The following is a 24,146-nucleotide window of genomic DNA, read 5'->3' as shown; positions in this document are numbered from 1 at the left end:
AGTGAAGATTACACAGATTTTTGAAGGCTTTATTACGAAAGAAAAAGACAAACTACTGTATTGGTTACTGTTCGGTATTTGAGGGAGGTTGTGCCAGATTCTGCTAAGCACTGCACCACTACAAGTGTCTCTTCAGAAGCAGTGAAATAACAAAAATTAATAACTGTAAAGATAATTATTAAATACCGCCACACTGCAGCCTATATTCGAGGTGAAGACTTCTAGTAAGTTAAAATGCTACGTTTTTCAAATACTTAAGAGTGAAGAAAATACATCTGAATCAGGCAAACAAGTCTTCTAAGCCCTACTTGTAGGATGTCTGTACGAAACAATCACAGGGGTGACTTGAAAGTCCTCTTGAAGAAAGTCAGCCAGCTGGCATATCCCTATAGAAAGGTCTAGACTGCAAAACTAAATCAAACTATAGACAGGTAGGGAAACAAGATATTAGGTCCATATTAAATAAGGATAACCACAATAAGAGACCACCTCCAGAAACATCAGGCTTCAGTCTGGGATCTGTTGTTCCATGCTCTACCTCTTTGCTCCCACCAATTCCCTTGTCTCAAGTCCAGTTCTTGGACTCTGCCACATGCTGACTTAACTAAGACAGAGAAAAAATAAGCCAGGAAAAAACCCCACAGGTAACAAAACACTTCTTGGTGGCTCTGAGCAGTGCAGTGTTTAGGTCTCCATGGAACCAGAGCTGAAGGACTCTGATAGTGTCTTGATTGACTATAATTGTCTCTTAATGCACCAACTGCTATCTGCTTTGGCATCTGTATTTATTTTGACCCTTTTTCTTCCTTGCAGTTTTTGGAGGGAAAACATTCCCCATTTTTAATTATATGCATAAACAGCAACTGCTAGCAAATTTCAACAATTTGGGATATTTCAGCAGAAGATATAAATGCTACATCAATGCAAATACATACATCAGAGAGAGAACCGTTTGTTTTCCTGATAATCTTCATTTGCACACTAGGGGGCATTACTTAAAAGCAGTTCTGGCCATTGTGGGTAACAGCCCTCAGATTTATTTATACACTGCAGTGAACACAGGAAGTCTGATTTTCTCCACCTTAATCTGGATGGGACTGCACGGTCCAAGCGTCCACACTAGAACGCTGGACGCCAGCTTCTGTTAGGACAAAGTATGCCTCTGACAACATAAGATTATGGACATAAGATTATGGCTACAGCACTTAAATTCCTCCAGCTGTTACCAAATCTGCAGCTCTACTTAAGGCACCATTTCCAGGTTTGATTTAAAATTAGCTATTTAACTAGAAAACTGAAAACTGATAGAAGAGTACCCCCAAGAAAACTACCCCTCTGAAAGGACTGTGGGTGCCGGTACACCTCTGCAGGAAAGGTAAGAATGGAAGCTTCTCTCTTCTGAGGTAGCATGCAAAGACACTTTGTAGTGTCTATCTATCTACAACATGTACCTGTTAACTCACAGTCATAAAAGCACTATACATTCAAATAAAGAGCGGACAAATTGCAAACATAATCTCTGGCAGGAAAACTGAATTAACAAATATAGACTGAGCTTCTCAAAGCATCACAGTTTCCTTCCTTATTTTCTGTACGTTGGTGAGTCTTTTCTTAACTGCCCTACACTTTCTGTTTGTCCAAGATTATTTAAAGTTTAAAAAAAAAACAAAACAAAACAAATCTCACTACGCTTATTAATGCTATAAATCTAGCTATGTTAGGACTGTCCTTAGCTATACCACTGCTTGCCTGCCTATCCAGCTTGATTCCTCTGGTACTTATTTCTAACATTACTCAAAAGTAGTGAATCTATTTTAAAACCAAAATATAGAATTATGCCTTCTTTCACCTAAGTAATGTGAAGTTTTATACTCATATAACCCCCCCATATATTAGTTTGTGTATCTGTATGCTTACAAAGCAAAAGAAAAAATAAGAAAGCACACCTTAAACTTTCAGCAGATCTGTATGGAAAACTCAAAACAGTCATAGCACTTGAATAATATATTGGATATTAGTAAGCATACAACTACATGTGCATCTACAGAAAATTCGAAGTATATTTATTAAGTAAGTTAATATCTTGTCAAGAAACTCTAGTGACAGTCTCAATGTAGCAGCTACAAACATGACTTCACACACGTCATGGGATATAGAGATAGCCTCAAATTCTAGTACACTTCAGAAAAATTCCAGCATGTTTACAGAGTGCATTTTCCCCCAATTTTTTCATCTCGCAAATCTGCAATGTGTGTGTAGTCTAAATACACTATCCCGATTATGAGCAAAACCGCATCTAAAAAACTAGCTATATTTCATCCCTTCTCCCTACGCTGCCTTATTGTCTTCAGCTGTTTTACTCATTTACCCCTCTTTTTACTGCATTTTCACCAGAAATGTAGAAAGTAGTTGTTTAAAAAAAACCCAAACCTTTTTATCACATGTAATTCTCTGCATACAGCCTGTAGACAAGAAGGAAGGTGGCAAAATACCCTAAATCTGTACTCACCAATCTAGAGACACTTGTGTTACTGCTAAACGTATTTTGGGGAAACAAGCCAAACCTGAGCTCAGTAGAATATTTATTAGCAGTAAATTCTACTGGTGCCAATTTGAACTATTAAAATGACTTTTAATTACATTGATTATCACATTGTTTTCTTGAAAGATATCATAAAAAGATTTGTAAATTGGTTGACTGGTGTTACCAATGCAGCAAAAAGGTTTGTGAAGTACGCAGAAGCATGGATTTTTATCAACTTTATTACAAAAAAATCACGTGTACATTATCTCAACCTCGATGTGCTGAAGTGTAACATACTTTTTTTTTAATGTAACTAGTTAGATAAAACATCTCATCTGATTAATACTGGGAAACACAGAAGTCTCAAAATAATGAAAAAATAGTAATAAATTCAGTTGCGTGGAGGTAACAAGTGGTAAGGCCATGTTTTTCTGTCATAGCACTGCAATCCTACTGACATAAGTAATATTATTCCTGTATCTAGATGAAACTGATAAAGCACTTGGAATTCATCATTTCTGTATCACATACTATGTCATGGTAAACATTCCTTCGTTTTTGAGTGCCTCTTGTATTTTTCCTTTGGGATAAGGGCACTCAGAAAGTATCTTTCAGGCTAAGTTTTCCTAAAAGATATCCAGTATTTGAACCAGAAAAAGAAATGTTATTTTCTGCTACGAGTTACAACAGGATCAAGCAAATGCTATCAAATAACTTTACAAAGCCGGTATGTTACAACAAATGCCATAGCTGCATATCCAGAACCACAGAGGAAGATCAACTACCATTGTTACAAATGACGGCTAATAATAAATGATTAAGCCTTACCAAAGCTAAAAATCTCTGCTTAGCTAGTTGCTCTTAAAAGAGTAATTCTTCTGCCACATTACACATACAATAGCTTTAATAATGATCAGGTTACACATCATTTGTCATAAAAATTATGGTTATCTCATAAAATTGTGGTTATATTATTCTGTCAAATACACACAAGAAATACCACCTTTCTCCATTTCTTCACCTTATCATACCAAGAATGAGATTTAAAAAAATCTTGAGTTATGCCTTACCCACAGTACGTGCAACTGCATTTGCATTTCTTGAAATACACTAAATCCTTTAAAGAAATTAAATCCCAAAACAGAGCCAGACCCTTCAATACAACAGAATTCCTAAGACAAGCTTTTCTTTTAGATAGGTTACCCATAGCCAGAAAGAAACCTTCAACTGAACCTTCTTATGTCTGTACTTTCACACACACACACACACACTCCTTTCTTTTAAACCTTCAGGTTGCAAAACAATCTAGACATACATAATCACATCTGACTAGATGTACGACAACTGGACATCACCCTGGATATCTCAAAGGTCGACTTTCAAGAAAACAAAAGCTGCTATTACCACACTGTGAAAACTCCATCAATTGTTATAGTCTGAGAGATTCAGTTACAATTGCCAGATCTCTCCCTGGAATTTTCTCATTCTATCACTTTACCATACTGAAATGAGAAGAAAAATATTTCGATACACACTAAGAGTCAAAATACAATGCTGAATAAAAACAGGGGAAAACTTACTAGTCAAAAAACACACATAAAGGTTATATTCACACAAAGAATCTTCAGAAAAAGTGTCTAATGACAATTTATCTTTGCACTTTTCCTAAGAGCAAGACCATACTCGCACTAAGTCATGTTTACCACAGACAACTAATTCATTTGTCAGCTTCTATGGTTACTGTCAAAGGGTATTGTCCAGGTCAGCAGAGAAACAGCCACAATCAGAATAAAACCTAACAGAACATAATGTTGGCTATGCTCTCCAAATGAATTAATTCAGCTAACAAACAATATAAAAATCAAAACAGGACCAAATTTACTACCACTTCCAGTATCTATCTTTCCACATGTACCACTTTGTTTACATCCCATTTAGATAATCAGCCTCTATTCTGCTTTTGCAAAGCTTTCAGCCAGCAATTCTTCATTTTCTCCCACATTATACGACAGTTGGATAACTTCTTCAGAAATATGCAAAGAGTCATTTCAATACTACCATCCAAAATTCTTGTTAACACTTATACAATCATTGCCTTAGAAGCAGTTGAGCTGCTAGAACTCATATCTAGTGTATGTATCAAAAGCATTTCACTGCATCTTTACACTTTGTGCTTTCACCTTTAACAGCTGCATGAACTTGTACCCTGACTTACTCAATATACATTTTTTAAAGTGAGGACTGTTTTCTAAACACTTTTCTTTGCATTTGAAACAAGAGAAACTGTGCTTCTGAAATAAGCTCATGAACAATTGTTTATCAACTTTTATTAAAAATATATTGAATTACGAATACGTTAAAATCATGAGGCTAGAGAATTAAATATGTGCTATTGTAACAAATAAACTCTACAGAAATGTACTCTTGAAAAACAGAACTATGTTGTGACATTCACTTCGATCTTTCAAAAGATGTTAAGTGGAAAATACCTTAATCTGATATAAAATATTGCAGCGTGAAAATTACTACTTGTCATTTTGCATTTAAACATTACCTATAACTTAGGCTAAACTGTAGTTTTAACAAACTCTGAACACATATTGTCCACACAGAATGAAACAAAGGCTAAAATATACCCATAGAACAATTATAACCCTCACCAAACATAACTGGAGATTTGATTTTAAACAGGATTGTTTCAAGGGTAACTTACAAAATCTCCCCACATGAAGGTATCACATTATATTGATAACTTGACCCAATTCTGCTAGGTTGCAGTGAATGATATAGAGGTTCTTTTATTTTGTATTGTACGTAAGCAGAAAAGCAGACAATATTTTCAAGATTTTTTCAGAATATTACACACCCATTTGGTTTGTCATGGAAATACAAATGCACAGGTACAATACAGGACAGTATTAGCTGTGCTTTTAATTCAACTTTATTTGTTTCTATAAAAAAAACAACTATAACAACAAAGACATAAGACAACTTTTAAAGTATACAAAGCTTTTATTACTATATATAGAGCACAAAAAAAAAAAAAAATTAACAAAACCTATTTCCCAGGGTATGTTGAAAAGCTTACTATCAAAACTATCATAATCTATTATGAATTGTTAAGGCCTTTAAAAACAAAACAAAACACACACACACCTCCAACTCCCAAGCCTACAAATTCACATTGTGGGTAGACACACAAACCAGCCAAGATATTACTTTTTGTAATCTCAGTAGCAGGCATAATGCTTGATGAATCTACAAAATGATATATTGTAGTTCAGGGTTATATATACATGTAGTTCATCTCTGGAAGCAGAGATTTGGACACAGGGACTATCCTTGTTTCCTTAGCCAGGGATCTGTAAAGGAGATGAATGGTAGAAGAGTAAGCATAAACTTAGTACCTGGGAAAAGGGGAAAGCAGGGGCCTGAGAGAACAGTAAGTCACACTCTCAGATCCCAATACCCTATTTAGCAGAGTAGCTCAGGAGCAAGACTCAGCCCTATGCCATGAAATCCAGCGAGGAGAGGGAGCACCCGGCAGCCAAGGCAGACCGCTCCCCCCCACGACGGCGCCAGGGACGCGCCGGTGGCGGACCTGTCCATGGTACTGCAGGGCAACCACTGGTTCCAACAGGGGAGGGGGCACCACCTCCAGATGCTACAGACACTCCCTTCTTACACTCGATTAAGTTTGTGGCTGGCACTAATCACAACGTTAAACGGGCATCCACAGTTTCCAAATCCAGGTTCCAACATGCAGATGTTAACCTACTTGACTGAATATCCATAAAGAACCAGGTAAAAAAGAGCTGGTTGAAGACCCGCAAAGATGGAACCCCAAACGCTTCATATGTGAAAAACAAAGCTGCAGCAGCTGTGCTTGGCATCACAGAGCATGGTTTAAGTTCAGTCCACTTCTCCATGTGTTTGCGGACTGAACTGCAAGACTCAGGGTGTCTGTTCAACACATCATTCCAGGCATCTGGACTAGTTGATAAGCTCTTTCATGCTAAGAAGAGGCAGGGCTACAAACAAGTAATTCTTAGTAGAAGAGGTTAAAACTTCTATCCAGATTTTACATTATGTTACAATTTTGAGAGTAGGTGCAGCCCACATTGCTCATCATGAGCTTAGATACAGTTACAGGAGACCAATGAGTGTACCCAGCTGGATTAAGTGAGAATCTCAATTCAAGAACAAAGACATGAGAAGAAGCGCCTCACTTCATAACAAAAACTCACAGGGATACTGTCAGGATAGAAAGGCCTTCCAGAAAACAAAGCATACCAAAGGAAGAGTCTTGAAAATACAGAAACATGGTAAGTACTCCGTACAACAATAAAACCGATGCTAAGCGAATAAAAAAATAAATAAATTTATGGTGTTTTAAAATAATATAAATATATAAAACCCCCTGCAATGAACAATCTGAAGATATCCACCAAAAAATAGTAAATGCAGAGACACAAAAGACATTTCCCATAGAATGTTCTGTATCGAACCAAAGGCAAATGAGAACTGCTCGCAAACAAGGCCAAAACCACATTTCTAGCCTAGAAAGTTAGTAATGAATGGATTATCACAGTTTGAATGTACATGACAGCACTACTTTAATGAAAAAGCTTGGCATCTGGGGATGATCCTGCACAGAACAGGATTAGTCTCATCTCACCAAGAATTCCTGCCAGTCAGAAAGTACACGGTGACCTACAGAGAGAAAAAGTCCTAATCAATTCGGCATTTAGGGGGCAGTTGCTCATTTTGGAATGTCTTCAGTCCTTATATTGCCCCATTCTCTTCAGACAGATTACATCTGTCATGGCTTAACCCCAGGTGGCAGATAGAACCACACAGCCCCTCGCTCACTCCCCCCAGTTCAGATAGGGGAGAGAATCAGAAGAGTAAAAGTGAGGAAAAACTTGTGGATTGAGATAGACAGTTTAATATGTAGAGCAAAAGCCATGCACACAAGCAAAGCAAAATAAGGAATTCATTCACTGCTTCCCATGGGCAGGCAGGTGTTCAGCCATCCCCAGGAAAGCAGGGCTCCATCACATGTAACGGTTACTTAGGAAGATCGTAACTCCAAACGTCCCCCGCTTCCTTCTTCCCCCAGCTTGATATACTGAGAACGATGTGAAATGGTTTGGAATACCCCTTTGATTAGTTGGGATCAGCCATCCTGGCTGTATCCCGTCCCAACTTCTTGTGCCCTCCCAGCCTGCTTGTTGGCAGGACAGCATGAGAAGCAGAAAAGGCCTTCACTGCCCAGCAACAACCAAAGACATTAGTGGTCTGTCATCACTGTTTCTCATCCCAAATCCAAAACACAGCCCTACACCAGCTGCAAAAAAGTGAACTCCATCCCAGCTGAAACCATAACACATCAAATACCTATGCCACGACGTCCAATTCCATTACTCATTACATAGATGCTCCATTTAAGTGCCTAAGGACTACTGCATAATGGCAATACAGGCCTTCAGGTCTTATGCATATGTTTGGAATCTGTGGTGATTCCATTATTATTCATTTTTTATGTAGGCATATGCAAATGTTCCTAGACTTTTAGGTAAAATGTTTGGAGAGATTCCTCAGCAAATAAGTGAGGAAACTGTGGATGGGGTAGGTGAGCAAAGAGCCTGGGGTGATCAGAAGAGAACGAAATCAATCAACAACAAAAGAAAAAGCACAGAATTGCAACCACTTGAAGCGTAGGCCTGTAAAGAAAGAAGTGCCAGCGTGCTCTACCTGGGGAATCAGCACACTTTGGTGCCTCCCTGAAACACCTATACACCAACGCATACAGCATGGGGAATGAACAAGAGGAATTAGACCTCACTGGGATCATGGCGACATGGTGGGATAGTTTACATGACTAGAGTGCTGTGAGAAAAGGATATAGGCTCTTCAGGAAGTACAGGCTAGACAGGCAAGGAGGGCGAGTTGCCCCTTATGTGAGGACAGGTCAGGAGCCAGTCAAGAGCTTACAGTTCAAGATTAGCAGACAGAAGAACATGGGTGATGCTGTAGTAGGTGCCTGTTGTAGACCTTCTAATCAGGGATGAGTATATGAGGCCTTCTTCAGACAACTGGAAGAAGTTTCATGTTTACAGGCCCTGGTTCTCACAGGGAATTTGAAGCGCCCTGATATCTGCTGGAAGGGCAACAGAGAACACAAACAACCTAGGAAATTTCTGGAGTGCAGTGATAAAAACTTCCTGACACAGGTGATGAAGCAGAGGTGCCCTGCTAGACCCGATACTTACAAACTAGGAAGAACTGGTCACGGGACATTAAAGTCAGGGCAGCTTTGCTGCAATGATGGTGAGATGATGGAGTTCAGGAGGAGGGAGCAAGGTAAAAAGCAAGACAACCCTGGGTTTCAGGAGAGGAGACTGTTATGTCTTCAGAGATCTGCTTGGAAAAATCCTATGGGATACAACCCCTTGAGAGAAGAGGTCCAGTAAAGCTGATTGATATTCAAGGATCACTTCCTGCAAACTCAAGAACAGTCTGTCACCATATGCAGGAAATCAAAGGCAGCAGGAGGCCTGTATGGATGAGCAAGGAGCTCAAAGTCCAAACTCAAGATATAAAAAGGAAGCATGTAAGAGGTGGAAGCAGGGGCACTGACCCAGGGGTGAGTATGGAGTTCACGTCCAATTGTGTAAGCATAAGGCTGGGAAAGCCACCATCTGCCTTGATTTGAAGCTGGCAAGAGATGTGAAGGGCAACAAGGAAAATATTCTGCAACTATAAAAACAGGAAAGGAAAACTAGAGAAAATATGGGTCCACCGCTAAATATAGCAGGGTCCCTGATGACAATAAACACAGAAAAGGCCAAGGTACTCAGCACCTTCTTTGCCTCAGTGTTTACTTGTAAGACCAATATTCAGGAATCCCAGGGCCCCAAGACCAGAGGGAATGCATGGAGCAAGTCAGACTTAGCCTCAGTGGAGGAAGATTATGTTATGGAGCACTTAAACTGAATGCATACAAGCCTAGGGGCCTAACACGTTGTACCCATGAGCACGAAGGGAGCTGCCTGACATCTGGGTAACGTTACTTTTAGTCATCTTCAAAAGGTTATGACAACTGGGTCAGCTTTCTGAGAATCGAAAGAGAGAAAACATGACTTCTGTCTTCAAGAAGGAAGAGCTGCTGACAGACTGGCCAGCCTCAACTCAATCCCTGGGAAGGTGATGGAGCAAATAATCCTGGAAATAATTTCCAGATACGAGGACAAGGTGGTGATCGGGAATTGTGAGCATGGACTAACAAAGGGGAAGTCATGCTTAACCATCCTGACAGTCTTGTACAATGAGGTGACTTGCTTGGAAGATGACAAGAGAGCAGGAGATGTTCACGGCCACTTTAGTAAGGCTTTTGATACTGTCCCCCATAACATCCTCACATATAAGCTCACCTGATCCTGACATATAAGCATGGGTTAGGTTAAGTGTACAGTAAGGAGGATTGAAAACTGGCTGAATCCACAGGATTGTGACCAATGGCACAATGTCCAGTTGGAGGAAAGTCAGTAGCACCCCAGGGGTTGACCCTGGTGCCAGTACTGTTTAACATCCCCGTTAATGACGGGAACAGAGTGGACTCTCAGCAAGTTCACAGATGATATAAAACCAGGAGTAGGTACTGACATAACAGATGCGTATGCCACCCTTCAGAGTGACCTGCCAAGCTGGACAGAAAGGCATTTCATTATGTTCAACACAGAGAAATGTGAAGTCCTGCACATAGAGGGTACCCCATGCACCAGTCCATACTCAGTGTGAACTGGCTGGAGAGCAGCTTGGTAGAGAAAGACCTTGATGAATTCATGAACAAGTTGATCACAAACCAGCAATGTGCCCTCATAAGCAAAGAAGGTGAACAGCCTTCTGAACTGCATTAGGTGGAGCATTGCCAGCAGGTGGACAGAAGGTGAACATCCCTCACTACTCAGCACTGGTGAGGCTAGGTCTGGTCTCCCCAGGGTAAGACAGCCATGGCCTTACAGGCGTGGTTCTAGAAAAGAACCACAAAAACGACTAAGTGACTGGAACATCTTTGATATGGGAGTGTTTACCCTGGAAAAGAGAAGGCTTGTGTGTGGAGGGCTCTTATCCATGTGTATAAACAGGGAGCCAGACTCCTCCCACTAGTGCCTTCTGCCAGGACAAGTAGTAAAAGGCACAAACAGAAGCACGTGAAATTCCCTCTGACCACACAAAATACGTTTTTGCAGTGATTGTCCAGAGAGGTTGTTGGGTCTCCACCCATAAAGATACTCAAAACCCAACTGGACACAGTCCCAGGTAATCTGCTTTACCTGACCCTGCTGGAGCAATCTCAAGAGCTCCTTTCCATCCTCAATGATTCTCTTAAATATATACATGTATTTCCACACTACTCCTTTTTTATTTCTTTTATTTTCGTAATTCTTTTCCTAATATCCTGCTTACCACCATTTTTTTCGCCACACACTCTTTGCCTTTTTCATTTAGATTTGTTTTCTTCTGTTCTTCCTCTAATGTTTGGAATTACTTTCCCCAGTGGGACCAAACTAAGCTTCAATACACTTCTAAAAATCACCCCCTAGAAAGCAAGTCAAAAGACGCTGTGGTTCCAAGTCTGCACATTTATTAGAGAAAATATTGTGTTACAAATATGGAAGATATAGTTTATGTTCTGGAAAAAACAAACAAAAAACCTCAAGATGCAAGTAAACCCATTCTTCACCTTCAAAAAATAATTTTATCTTATGGTAATTATGAAATGGTTATGAAACCCAAAACATTCCAGCTTTTAACGCTTGGTGCTTACACTTTTTTTTTTTGTTAGAGCAATTAATGCCTTAACATGTAACAATTAAGTGATTGAAAAGTTAAGTTATGGAACACAATCCAAAGAACCAATTTTCTCCCCCTCTCATTGCAAGTCCATCACTTCTGGTATGCCTGCCACATACCATGTCTGCTCCCCAAACCACCTCAGCAGGTCTTCGCCAAATTCACTCTAGTTTATGTGTCTCTTATGTTGAGGTAGGGTGCATGTGTTTTTGGTGATGAGTGGAATCTAGTATTCTTAATGCAGTCTAATTAGTGCTTAGTAAAGGGGAATAAATCACTTCCCCCAAACTTTTGATTATACTCCTTTTCATACAGCCCAAATACTCTTAGCCTTCATTACATACTGCTGGTTCATGTTCAGCTTGCCAAGACCCAGATGTCCTTCTCATCAGAGCGACTCCCCAGCCAGTTAAAGTTGCTGCAAGGTGCTCTGCCTTCCCAGGTGCAAGAAGCATTTATCCTTGTTGAATTTATCCTTGCTGAATTTCATGAGGCTCCTGTCAACCCATTCCACCTGCCTGTTCAGGTCCCTCTGATTAACAGTACTACCCTTGAGTTTCCATCAATTTGGTGTCTCTGCAAATTTGGTGAAAGTTCACTGCATTGCTACTGCCACACTGTTTCTTAAGATATTGAAGAGTACAGGTCCCAGGATACAACGCTGCAGTTTCCTGATTGTTGTCACTTTCCAGGTACTGTACAACTCATTAACCACTACTCTCTGAGCCTGATCATTAGATCTTATCTTTTTTTAAACCCGTCTGGTTGCCCATCCACCCAGATCACAACATCCTAATTGGGACAGAATATGATGAGACACAGACAAAAGACCTGCTACAAGTTGAAGCAAATGATGTCTGTTGCTCTCCTCTTGGCCATAGAGCTAATCACTTTATCATAGAAGGCAGCCAGGGTTGCAAGGCACGATTTGCTGTTGGAAAAAACCCCACCTTGCCTATTTCAAATCCTCTTCACATGGCCAGCACTTCCGAGAGGACTGTCCCATGGCTTCCTCATGCTGAAATAAGGCTGATGGCCTTCTTTAAAGATGGAGGCAACATTTGTCCTTGTCAGGGACCTCCCTGATCTCCATGATTTGCAAATGTAGTACAGAGAAGCATCACTACAACATCAGCCAGCTCCCTTGGCATACTTGGATGCAACTCATCTGGTCCTATGGACCTCCACTGGACAAGTTCTTGCAAGCACTCCTTGACTCAGTCTTCATTCACTGCCAAGGACTCTCCTTGAATGCTTTCACTAGGCACAGATACCAGAAAGAGCTTGTTAGTGAAGACTAAGGTAATGAAGACAGCGTCTGCTGATACTAAATTATCTCTCTTTTTCATCAATAGACCCATATTTTCCTTGTTTAGCCTTCTACTGTCAAAGCAGTGGTAAAAGCTATCTGCATTGCCCTTGATGTCTCTTACAGGTGTCAACCCTAGACAAGCTTTGGTTCTCGTAACAGCATCCTTACATGTTCAAAATTCCTCCTTTTTACACTGCCCCTGTTTCCAACTCCTATGTACTGACTTTTTGCACTGGAGCGAACTCATGAGTTTCCTGTTCAGCCTTGCCAGTCTTCCGATACATTTATTAGTTTCCTGAGTGTCAGGATGAACCATCTTTGCATTTGGAGGAAGTTGTCCTTATGCGCCTGTCAGGTCTGCTGAACTCCTTTACTCTTCACAGTTGCCTCCTTTGGGATCCCATCAACCAGTTACTTGAATGAAACTGATGTCTGCTCTACTAAATTTCAGAGTCTATGTTCTGCTACTCTCCTTCCTTCACTCTATAAGGACCTTGGCATCTACTATTTCACAGTCAGTATAGCCAAGGTTACCACTGATCATCTGATCCCCAAACCGTTTCTGATAATAAACAGCAGATCCAGCTGTGTTGACCTATCCAGTATCTGTATCAAGAAGTCACCCCCAACATCTTCCAGAAAGCTTCCTGACTGCTTGCGTTCAAGTGTTATACTGCCAGCACATGTCAGGGAATTTAAGTCCTTCATGAAAATCAGGGCCTGCAATTCAGAGACTTTTAAAGAAGGATTTGTCCTCTTCCTCACCCTCATTGGGTGACCTACCACCACTATGTCATCCTTTCTGGCCTCTCCCATCTTCATCCACAAGATCTCAACCAGATTGCTGTCATCCCACTGAAGAGTTCTCTACATCCCCACTTCTTCACATCATGGCAGCCCTGCCCTCTTTATCTTTGCTTGCCTTTCCTGAGAAGTTGGTATCCATCCATCTCTCGCTCCAGTCATGTGAGCTGCCCCATTGTGTCTCCACTATACCAACAATGTCAGTTCTGTGAATATACACAGAACTAATTCCTCCTGCTTGTTTGCCAGGCTGTACATATTAGCATAGGTACACTTGTGATGGGTATCCCTCTTACCAATCCCAAGATCCTTCTTGTTCCCACCACCCTGTACCCTTTGCTCTCCATGCACATGGCAATACCTCCCTTAACCATGAGTCATAATGCCCCTTCACCACCCAAAGCTCTACTCACCAGGCTGGCCAGCCTGTTGGCATAGATGCTGTTGTCATACTTGAGAATCAAGAGCTTTCAGGGACAGAAGGGAACCCAATTACAGGCCTCATGGTATTGAAAGCCAAATGCCATTTGACACGAGTTCTCCAATTAACCCGATCTTGATCCACAGGATTTGCCTGCTCCTTTTCCTTGGCAGGATTTGTTCTCCAAAGTCTTACCCTTTCACCAGCAGGACTGAGACGCTCTTACATAACTGGGCTACTTAGCTTGAGAGATAATACTATCTCTAGTAACGCAGACTCAGTTTGCAATTCAAATTTTAAAATTTAAAGACAAAACAACAGTACATTCACAGTTCAAAAGACTTAACATGAATTATAAGCACCCAGACTATTTTCCCTCCATTTATGGAGAGCAAACTGAAACAGTCAATCAACTACCAGTTTCTTCATAGTGTCAGTTAAGAACAAGTAATGTGCAGGGAAACGGCATAAAGGACAAATAATTTTTTTTTATGCTCTCTCTTTAGGAATATGGAAGAGGGAAGTATCAAGAGATTAACTATTTCTCTTACGTGGAAGGGAAATAGTTAGAGGTAAGCAATCTTAAAACTGTAATCCTTCCACTTCTCTCTGCACAATGGAACCTCCTGAAGATTCATCTTCTTTAAAGCAGGAAAACAAAGCATGTAGAAACTAAAGCTATGATCTGTGTAGAATCTGGCCATCATAACTATTCAGGGAGTATTCATAAAATGGAATTTTTTATCAAAGAGAAAGAAGGGAGAGGAAGAGGAAACACGAAAAGGGTATCTGTAATAAGTCAGCCAAATACCCTTCAAAATGTACTCTTTCAATTCTTTCTAAACGTGCTGGTTTTGATTTCATAGGTGCTGAACCAAGGTACTGTATCTCATTTATGACCTTGGTTAAGAGGACGATTAGCATGATTAAGTGGTTATTGGATTCACTCTGTTCATATTCTCTTCATGAACTATATTCTCAGTCAGATATTGGTCTTCTGTCCCTCACATTTGACCAAAACAACACAGCCTGGACACCAACCTTTGTCCAGTCCCACTGGACCAACCTTTCTCCAGTCCCAGTAGCTGACAGCATGTTCCAATACCTTCTGGGCAATTTGTCCTGCATCCCCGACTCCTCTTTTTGCATTACAAGGAGGCACATATGCCACTCAAAAGTCTCTAATAATTTTCTGTCCTCATGTCCATTGTATCTTGTAATTCTTGAGTTTTTCCTCAAGAATGAAATCACAACTGAAGAAAGATCAAAAACCTAATCTGGAACTTAAAAATAAACAGTTTGATTTCCAGTAAACTTCACTTCTTATGTTCAAACTGATTATTCTTTACACACACACACACACTCTCCAAATATGAGTTCTTTTGTCCAAAAGGATAATTAAGTGTGACCCAAACCACTCTTCCTGTTGTTACAGTCATTCCTGTTAAGAATTGCAACATTATTACCTAAGTCTGTGTATCACAAAAAAAGCCATCCCTAGATGTAGAGACTAGGGAAAGCCAGTTCACAGAAGTGCTTAAGAAGTTCTAGGCATCACCTCTACAGAATCGCCATGAAAAATCCCAGCAGTCTTCTTGGACAATCACAATCTATCTTGATTTGAAACAGTTGCGTTGATTCAAAAGGAGGTCTCTTCTTCAAAGGAGGTGACCAGCTCCACTGAAGTCATAAGGAAAAGAGGAAAGAGGAAGACACAAATTCACCCTTTCAGAAGTTTTGTCGCCTAGAAAAAATATGCCATTTTTATGTCTGTGCAAGAAAGCTGCAGGCAAGTTCTTCAGCAATTAGAATTCTTATTATTAGGATACCCGCTGATACAGCATGAAAGCTATTTTTCAAAAAATCATGTAAATCTTGTTAATATTCCACATATCATTAAAACAATGTCTTCCCAGATCAACCAGCAACAGCCCAAGATGCTACTTAAAACAAATAAACTGGGAAGTTATTTTGGGTAGAAAATTATACCATAGAAGTATACAAGCATCACTTAGGGATAAACCACGCAGACAGAAATTCCTGGCCTGAAGAAGAAACACAGTATGAGAACTACTCTATTGGGCACCTACAAACTATGACAACAACAACCGAGACATGCTGAATATCAAAATGCATACTGAGAGGGATAGGAAGCATAGTACTGTTATTTTTCAAAGTGTCAAAACAAGGTACAACTGCCAATAACTTTTTTGTTGGACCAGGAAGATAAAAATGCACAGAAGCACAAGAACTCTTGAAATCATCCAGAAAAATGTGCAAGACTTGTTTCACTGTTAGTTCACTATTCTGTAATACGTTTAAATTCTATACCTTTGCAAAGCTATAAAAGCAAACATTAGGTATGACTTCAAAAATCAGAAGTTAAATATAAATAGAAAAACTTGTTCAAAAGTAGTAAAAAGAGCAGGTAAAATTAAAATCTGTACAGGTAGCACAAAGACCATGTAAAAACACCATACTGCCTTCTGAGAACAAAAAAAATAAAATGACAGACAGGAATAAAAGGAGTCTAAAAAGATAAACAGGCATGTATCCTAAAAAAAAAAAAGGCAGAAATTGTGTTCGAAAGAGGAAGATAGATCCCAGATCTCACAGATTATACAGAAAAAAAACATAATGAGCATATTTAAAAGTTAGAGAGATTGATCTGAAAACAAAACAATCTTTCGTTTTTGGGTGCAGGAAGGCTCACACAAAAGCCTGCAGAACTACAAGATGACAAATACAAAACTGAAAATTTAGGACCCTTTTTATTACTTTCCATTACCATCACTTGGGTAAAGACCTCAAATTCATGAAATATTCACTTAAGGGAGAGAGGTATAAAATGTGCAGAGTTAACAAGTTTTTCTGATATTCTTGTACAACTCCAAAGGCTTAAACACATTTTGGTATTGATGGAGTCCTTGCTAAACTCAAACTTCCAAATGCTGACTGAAGAAAAGTAAGACCTGATTTTGCCTCTCTTTATCTTGAAGTCTACCAAGGAGAAAATACAAAGAACCTTTTGAACTACTTTGGTTTGATCCAGTATGCTGACTTTAATCACATCAGCCAGCTCCAACATTAAAATAAATTGTGAACAGTTTGCCTCACAACTACACACCAGTAACAGGCATTTGATACATGCCCTTTTAAGAGCAAAGATGACAAGTCATATTACTCTTGATTACAAATAACTGCTTTCATCATGAAACAGAAGATACTCTCGAAAAAGAAAAATAGAGATTTTTCAAAAATAGAGGTACACCCTGCAAATTTAGTTAAAATCAGTTCAGAGGTACCACACACAAAGAGACCATTCTGAACTGCAAGCATGCCCACAGAGTCATGAATGACTTATGGTCCCAAGCCCACACATAGTCCACGGTCAAAGCACCAGTTTCCCTAGTATTTGTATGTGAGACAGAATAAGTCCAGTTTGGATAGGTTTTTAGACATCCTGCAATTACAAATTTCAGTTGCAATGCAAATACAGTACAAATGGGAATTATTATTATGTGTTCAATTCTTCTGTACAAATGATGTCTTTCTCCCCTGTTCAGTCTCACCTCTCTATTTGATAATATTCTCTAATCTACATCTGTTTTCCAAAAGATGAGCTAATGATGACAGACTATCCAGGACATATCCTTTCGGTTATGTCTGAGACATGAGTAAAAGTAACACCCAAAACCCATGTATATCAACAGATACAGTAAAAAAGAAGCACTCATCAGGTGTTCTACGAGCTCTAATGCATTACTATACAATACACGTTCTTGTTATTTCCTACCATTACGCCAACAGCTTCACAAAATCTTTGTCAAAAGCAATCAAGATCAATAAATCAAACATTGCGCACAAAACTGTTTTATACAAAGCCTCTTTGACGTAACACCAGAAAGGGAAAAAATTCCAAGCTATGAATATATCTGAGGCAATCCTAAGAACTCTGCCTCCCTTTACTGCCTGCTAAGGTTGTACTTTAGTACGGAAATAATTAGTCATTAACACACAATCAATTTATCACTAACATATACTCATAAAGCATTCAAAATAGATTTCACCTTTATTTAAAACAATTAACTAATGCTAACATTATGGTAAGAACTTATGATAACAGATCGGTAATATTAAATTATATTTAATATATTCTTTTATTAATTATACTATTATAAACTAAAATAATAACACAACAACATAATGCTAAACTATTTTATATTACTATATTTTCTATTATATATTTATGCTAATATACTAAGATATATTAATAAACATTGAAATACTAAGAGATTGGTTTTTGTTTTGCAAATCAACATACCTGAAATGAGAAGTGATTCTTGTTGCAGCATGTTCCTTACATCAGTTTACGAACACTAGCAGATTTATCCTGTACTTTTACTGCTAACTGAGAGGAATGACTTAGGTAGCGCAGGTAACACAGAATTATTCCTTAACAAATTTCAGAAATGGCAGAACTCAGATAACCTTACTTTCTGCAAGCTAGTTGATTACTGTATATACAACCTATCAACATGTAAATGAAGCCTGAATTCTTAGTCAGGAATAAAATTCACTGAAATAAGATTCCATTTGAAAAACAGACTTAAATTCACCACCTTAGAATAAGATATTTTTCAACTGTGCCTTCCTCTCCCCCCCGCCCCAACTCCTTTCAGAAGATATTAAGTGTCAATACTATGGGGAACCCCACGCTACTTGCCACAGTACCCACAGAATTTGAAGATACCATCTTCAAATTTCACGCATAACTATCGGCTTATTTAAATTAAAAATAGACTGTCATATAAAGTTCCAACCAGCATGGACAGAATTTTTTTTATTAGCCACGTGCTTGCTTGTGCCAATATAAAATGTATTTTGATTGTCATACTTTAATAAACGGGAAAAAATCTGAAAGAATCCATGCAGACAACAGTTTCAAATAACATTATCAATAGACATTTGAACTTCATGTAAACCGATATCTGGACAGTTCTGACTGCACAAGGCCATGAAGTTCATCCCTGATTCACCAAGTGCCATACAAATATTAAATGCATTACGATGAAAAACTTCATCTCCCTAGACTGGCTTCCCTTTCTTAAAGTTTTCGCCCTTCCAAGTTAGTAATTCAAACTACCTACTCAATTTCTTCTCGCTTTACGTTTGAAGGTTGGGGTTTTTTTTTGGCTTTGCCTACAAAACAAGTCCATATGCCTGCTCTACTTAATACAAGATGACCATAATGCACTGAGATTGTGTAATAAAACTCCTGTTATTCTAAAATTAAAAACCATCCACAAGACAGATTTTGATTTACTTGCATGACTTACCAAGTCAATGTGTCAATGCCTTTCTTATTTTCCAGTAGTAGGTACGACTGCTGCTGCTTGCTTCTCCCCCCTTCCCCCCAAAATGTTGAATTGAACCTGATCACAGCCTTCTGTGTATCTTTTCCAGTTAACCCCATCCTACACTGTAAGCCCTCCTCAGATAGAATGACTCTACTTTCTCTTAAAGAAAACTACACTACTATGTAAATAGTCCAATTCATTTTAAGGAATATGCTCCCAGAACAGAGATACTACTCATTGAGTAAATAGGGGACATGCCACCATTAAATCAGTCATTTCTTAAATAAAAAGAAATTTCATTTTAGTTCCAGTTTGATTTTATAATCAGTTTCACTCCTAACATATAAGTACCCATACACCCCCATCTTCTGCAAGGATGGAGGTGGCAGACTGGACCCATTCGCTTTTAGTTCTTTTGTGTCAGAAAATTATAACGTCAAAGGAATGAGGAAAGCTAATGAAGAGGAGGATGAAAGTTATAGTGACTTTCTCAAGAAGACTGCCAATAAAGATTGGTCATCTGTTCATCCTTAAGGCAGCAATCACACCACTTACCGACAGAATATACAGATTTCTGCAGAAAACACTGTTCCTAAGAACTATACACACGTTTTTAAATGAAATAGGAAAATAAAGCAAAGATACTCAGGTGAGTTTAGCCACGTGAAAACTCAATTTCCACATCCCACAGTTTCATATTTTACTCATCAGAAGCTACAATACCTGCATAAATATTTTATTCTTTAAAAATTCAATTAGCCAGTTCAAAGACTTACTCAAATTGTCAGAGATTACTAATACTCAGTGAGACCTAGGGGTTCCCAATTACCTCAAACACTACTGAAAACAGTTTTTTCAGTTTTCAACAGAATTGAACATATAAAATATATATAAATTAATATAAATGTATAAATATATAACATATAAATAGAAAAGAACATAAATAAAAAACACTCTGATCAATTTGAATCACAGATAATACATGAGACCTGATGGTTGCCTGAAGCAATCCTAGAAATGTGACAATTCTGACTCATAGCTAAGTCCGCACACCATAAAAACCATGCACTGTAATTCCATGACTCGGACAGCTGTGGAATTGAAGTATGACATAGATTTTAATCTAGTGATGACTAGTAGACAAAAAACCCAACAAACATACTTTATATGATATGTAGAGATTTTATGAGTTGGTCAAACAATTCTTACCCCAGCAGAATTTTAGCATGAACCTCTTTGTTAGTCCTTGAGATTTCTCTCAAAGAGGTAATTTCTGCATCAAACCAAAATCCTCTTTCTTCTGGAGCCTCAACATTGTAATTAACCATCACCACATCACCCACTTTTAGTTCACTCCACTTCAGAATGGTTCTTGCTCGGGGTCGAAGATTACTGGTGTCCATTTCTACTATGCCATTCTCTGGGTACCTTGAAAAGTAAAACCAACAACAGTAACGATTACGACTCCTGTAACAGTAAGCAGTAAGTCACAGACAACATTTTCAAAAGTATAAATTTTTAAGTGTGCTTTGGGCATATAAGAAAGATAGCAGAAAATTCTGACCTAATATCCTTTTGAAAGTTTAGTTTTCATCTAAACACAGACCAGGAACTTGACTAATTTCTGATGGAAAAACAGCCTCCATGAGTTTTTTCCTCAAAAAAAAAAAAAAAAAAGGTAAATCTATAACCACCTGATGACTTTCTGATTGCAATGTGATCAAGTTCAAGGTTTTGGAACACACATGGCCCCTGTTTTGCTCCCAGTAAAATCAATATTCCAATTGAAGCGACAATGAAACTTCATGAAGACTAAAACTATGTTTTTCAACTCAGCACATTTCTAATTTAGCTTTGCTTTCATGCATTTATTACACTTCCACTAACTTCAATAACAACACATTTAGGAAAGTTTTTTAAAAATTTGACCTTGCAAACACAGCATATCGAATTCATGTGGTGAATATAGTCCAAGTCCACATTCCATGTACCATGTTTAAAAAAAGTCTAACTACAAAACGCAGTGAGAAACAGAACTAAGACTCTCAATGAGTAACAAGAACTGACAAATTGAAAATGTTTCTCCTTTTAAATTACAAAAACAAAAATTCTAAAAATTCTAGAAAGGTAAATGTGAGAATTATTCCTTCTCTTGACAACACACTTCTCTTGGCAAAATGTAGTAAGGAATGCAATATTAAAAGAAATTAATAGTTCACTAAATAATAAGTAAGAAGTTTTGGTTGACTTATTTTTCACTACGACTTGATGACTTTTTACACAGTATCTTATGTAATATTACCCACAAATTGCTAGGGTTTACAGGAGATTGCTTTCTTCCTCCTGTGTTGGTGTATGCCATCACAGCACATACACAAAAATCAAATAGTAATGACCAATTTCTGAGGAGCTCCAATTCCTTTCCGAGTTAAGACTCATTTAGTACAATTAAGATGGTGATATTTGACAGCTCCAGAACTAAAATCCTAGCGCAAGACAGCAAGCTTTTAAGATCTGAGATGCTAACTTTTCAGTTTAACGCCACAGCTTTCCTAAACCGTCCGTAGAAGGAAATTATTCAATGATAGTAGAGCCTGTGTAGTTTGCACATGTGCTGGAAAAGCAGCACAACATGGACATGATGAAAACATTGCTTGGAGAAAAAAGCTGGCCTGTTACACAAAGTAAAAAGTAAGATGCTAGACTAAAATGGTGACATTCCTTTCTGATAGTGTGTATAAGTAAATTAAGAATTTCCCATCACTTAACTAGTACTAGATGAGGTCACAGTATAAATTTAAGAGAGAAAATTAAAATGTCTATGCCTATAAACAAGTGCTATTAAATGCATTCATTTTCCTTCTTAACAAACACTGCTGAGGATGATATATTTTAAACTACATTTCCATCATGCAATTATTGGTACTTTGGCAAGAGCACTCATGCTTTATAGTTAATATAACTTTATCCAACAGCACTGTTAAAATTGTAATGGCAAAATTCTACTCTTAATAATAAAAGTATGGCTCTGCAACTTTCCAGCATGCCTCCCTGTAGTGAATAAGATAATTTAAAGGTCTTGGCAAAAATCACACATTGTGACTTACTACATTACTACATAAAGAAATACTAAAACTACTGTCATTAAAAGCATGACGCTCTGATAGACTCTAGCCTGAAATGAGGATGTCTGCTCCTACACAGTTGATTGAAAGCCCACTGATACAATTGGAGACATTTTAAACAAGTTAATTTTGCTTTGTTTTATGCCTTCTATTAAATCTAACACACCAGTTTGCTACTACAGATAAGGTTAGGGGCAGAGCCAGACTTGGCATTGTACCTCCAGGCATTTATTTGTCCTCTACCAGGCAGATACCTGGAGTGTGCCTTCAATTTGTGTGAAGATTTATCTTTTTTTTTTTTTCCTCTTTAAAGAAACATGAACCACAACAGTTTAAAAGTGTCTGTACCCTTAACTACTTACAACAGTAAAATCCAGAGGGTGTTTTTTCTCCATCATTTTCAGATACTAATTATAAAAATCTGCATGACAGGAATTATATCACACAAAGACAGGTGCTTGGGAGCAAACCAGTATCCAAATGACAGTCTCATATGATGCAACTCTCCACAGTTCCTACATCTTTTTTTTTTAACTTGGTTTTGTTTCCAATTTCCGCGTGTACTGCAAATCTAACATTGGTGTTTTTACTTTTATGTCATGCAGCTTTTCCTTAAAAGAATTATTATACAATTCCACTATAATAGTTCTGAACATTGCAACTGTAATATCCACAACATCCATAAGACAGATTCATCTACAGGTAATAAGACAAAGCAAAAAGCAACTATAGAGATAATGTCTATTTTATTGAGTGCCTGAATAATGACATCACGTTATAGTACAACAGGCTACTGAAATCTCAAGACAGCTATGTCTGAGCTACTAGTCAGTTCCAGTCACCTTACAACAAACCCTTCCTAAAGTTTGGAGATGACAGCAAGTAGCACACAGTAAACAAAGACTCAGTTTACTTGAACGCCAAAATGAAAATAGCGCTTAAACATCAGGAAACTAAAGAAGATAGATATCATTTATGTATACATAAATAAAAATATACATCATTTATGTATACAGTGAAATAATCAAGTGAGAAGTACATATGAGATCAGTGGGCTTTTAAAAATAACCAATACACATTAAAAAAGTTCCAGTGTTGCTATAAAAAAAAAAAATCAAAAAATCAAAACCTGTGTCTTGCAACAGTTTACGTTCATAGAAAATTAACTTTGATCTGAAAAATCTATTCTTTTCTAAAAATAAAATTCCTTAAAATTCCTTCAGGTTCTGTTGTCCCAAGGAGACCTTTAATGATACCTTTTTAAAATATATTTTTTTACTTAATGACTAAGATTTTTTTTTCCCCCCCAAATTCAAATTTGTGTCGTCTTTCCCACCCTTATATACAACTCAAAACAGAATCTTTCCAACTGTACTGCTGAGGAACTTCAAAAGTTGTCACAGTTAACAATGATTCCACCTCTGTTCTTGGAAGTATCTGATGAAAGAACCCAAACAAAGAAGACTGCTTATCAGCAAAGTCCCCTTTTACAGGCAGAAAGAAAAGCCCCCAAAAGATTGCTTACTGAGAAGTCCCCTTTTTACAGAAAGAAATTAACTACTTTCCAAAGAAAGAAAAGGAAGGCAGAGTCTCCACTGAGTGAATTTTTCCTCTTAATGGCTGGACAGAAACTTAAGCTCAGAAACTTTGGAGGAAAAGAGATAGCTAACAAACAGGTGAGATTTCCCATGCTGGAATTCACCTTTCTTTTGCATCAGGCTCCAGGCATTGAATGTTTTGC

The 24,146-nt window shown here is 38.2% G+C and overlaps 1 protein-coding gene across 1 annotated transcript in view; it reads right to left on the bottom strand.

The window, feature by feature from the left end:
* Positions 1 to 24,146, bottom strand: part of UHRF2 (ubiquitin-like with PHD and ring finger domains 2, E3 ubiquitin protein ligase) — a 76,581-nt gene that overhangs the window by 35,291 nt on the left and 17,144 nt on the right. The window contains exon 4 of the mRNA XM_009890668.1: positions 20,490 to 20,708. Coding sequence (XP_009888970.1) covers positions 20,490 to 20,708 — 219 coding nt within the window. The remainder of the gene's footprint in view (positions 1 to 20,489; positions 20,709 to 24,146) is intronic.

This window comes from Charadrius vociferus, unplaced genomic scaffold (genome assembly GCF_000708025.1).
Source record: "Charadrius vociferus isolate BGI_N301 unplaced genomic scaffold, ASM70802v2 scaffold188, whole genome shotgun sequence".
Taxonomy (NCBI): domain Eukaryota; kingdom Metazoa; phylum Chordata; class Aves; order Charadriiformes; family Charadriidae; genus Charadrius; species Charadrius vociferus.
The sequence above is the reverse complement of the archived record's forward strand: the minus strand, read 5'-3'. Positions and strand labels throughout refer to the sequence as shown.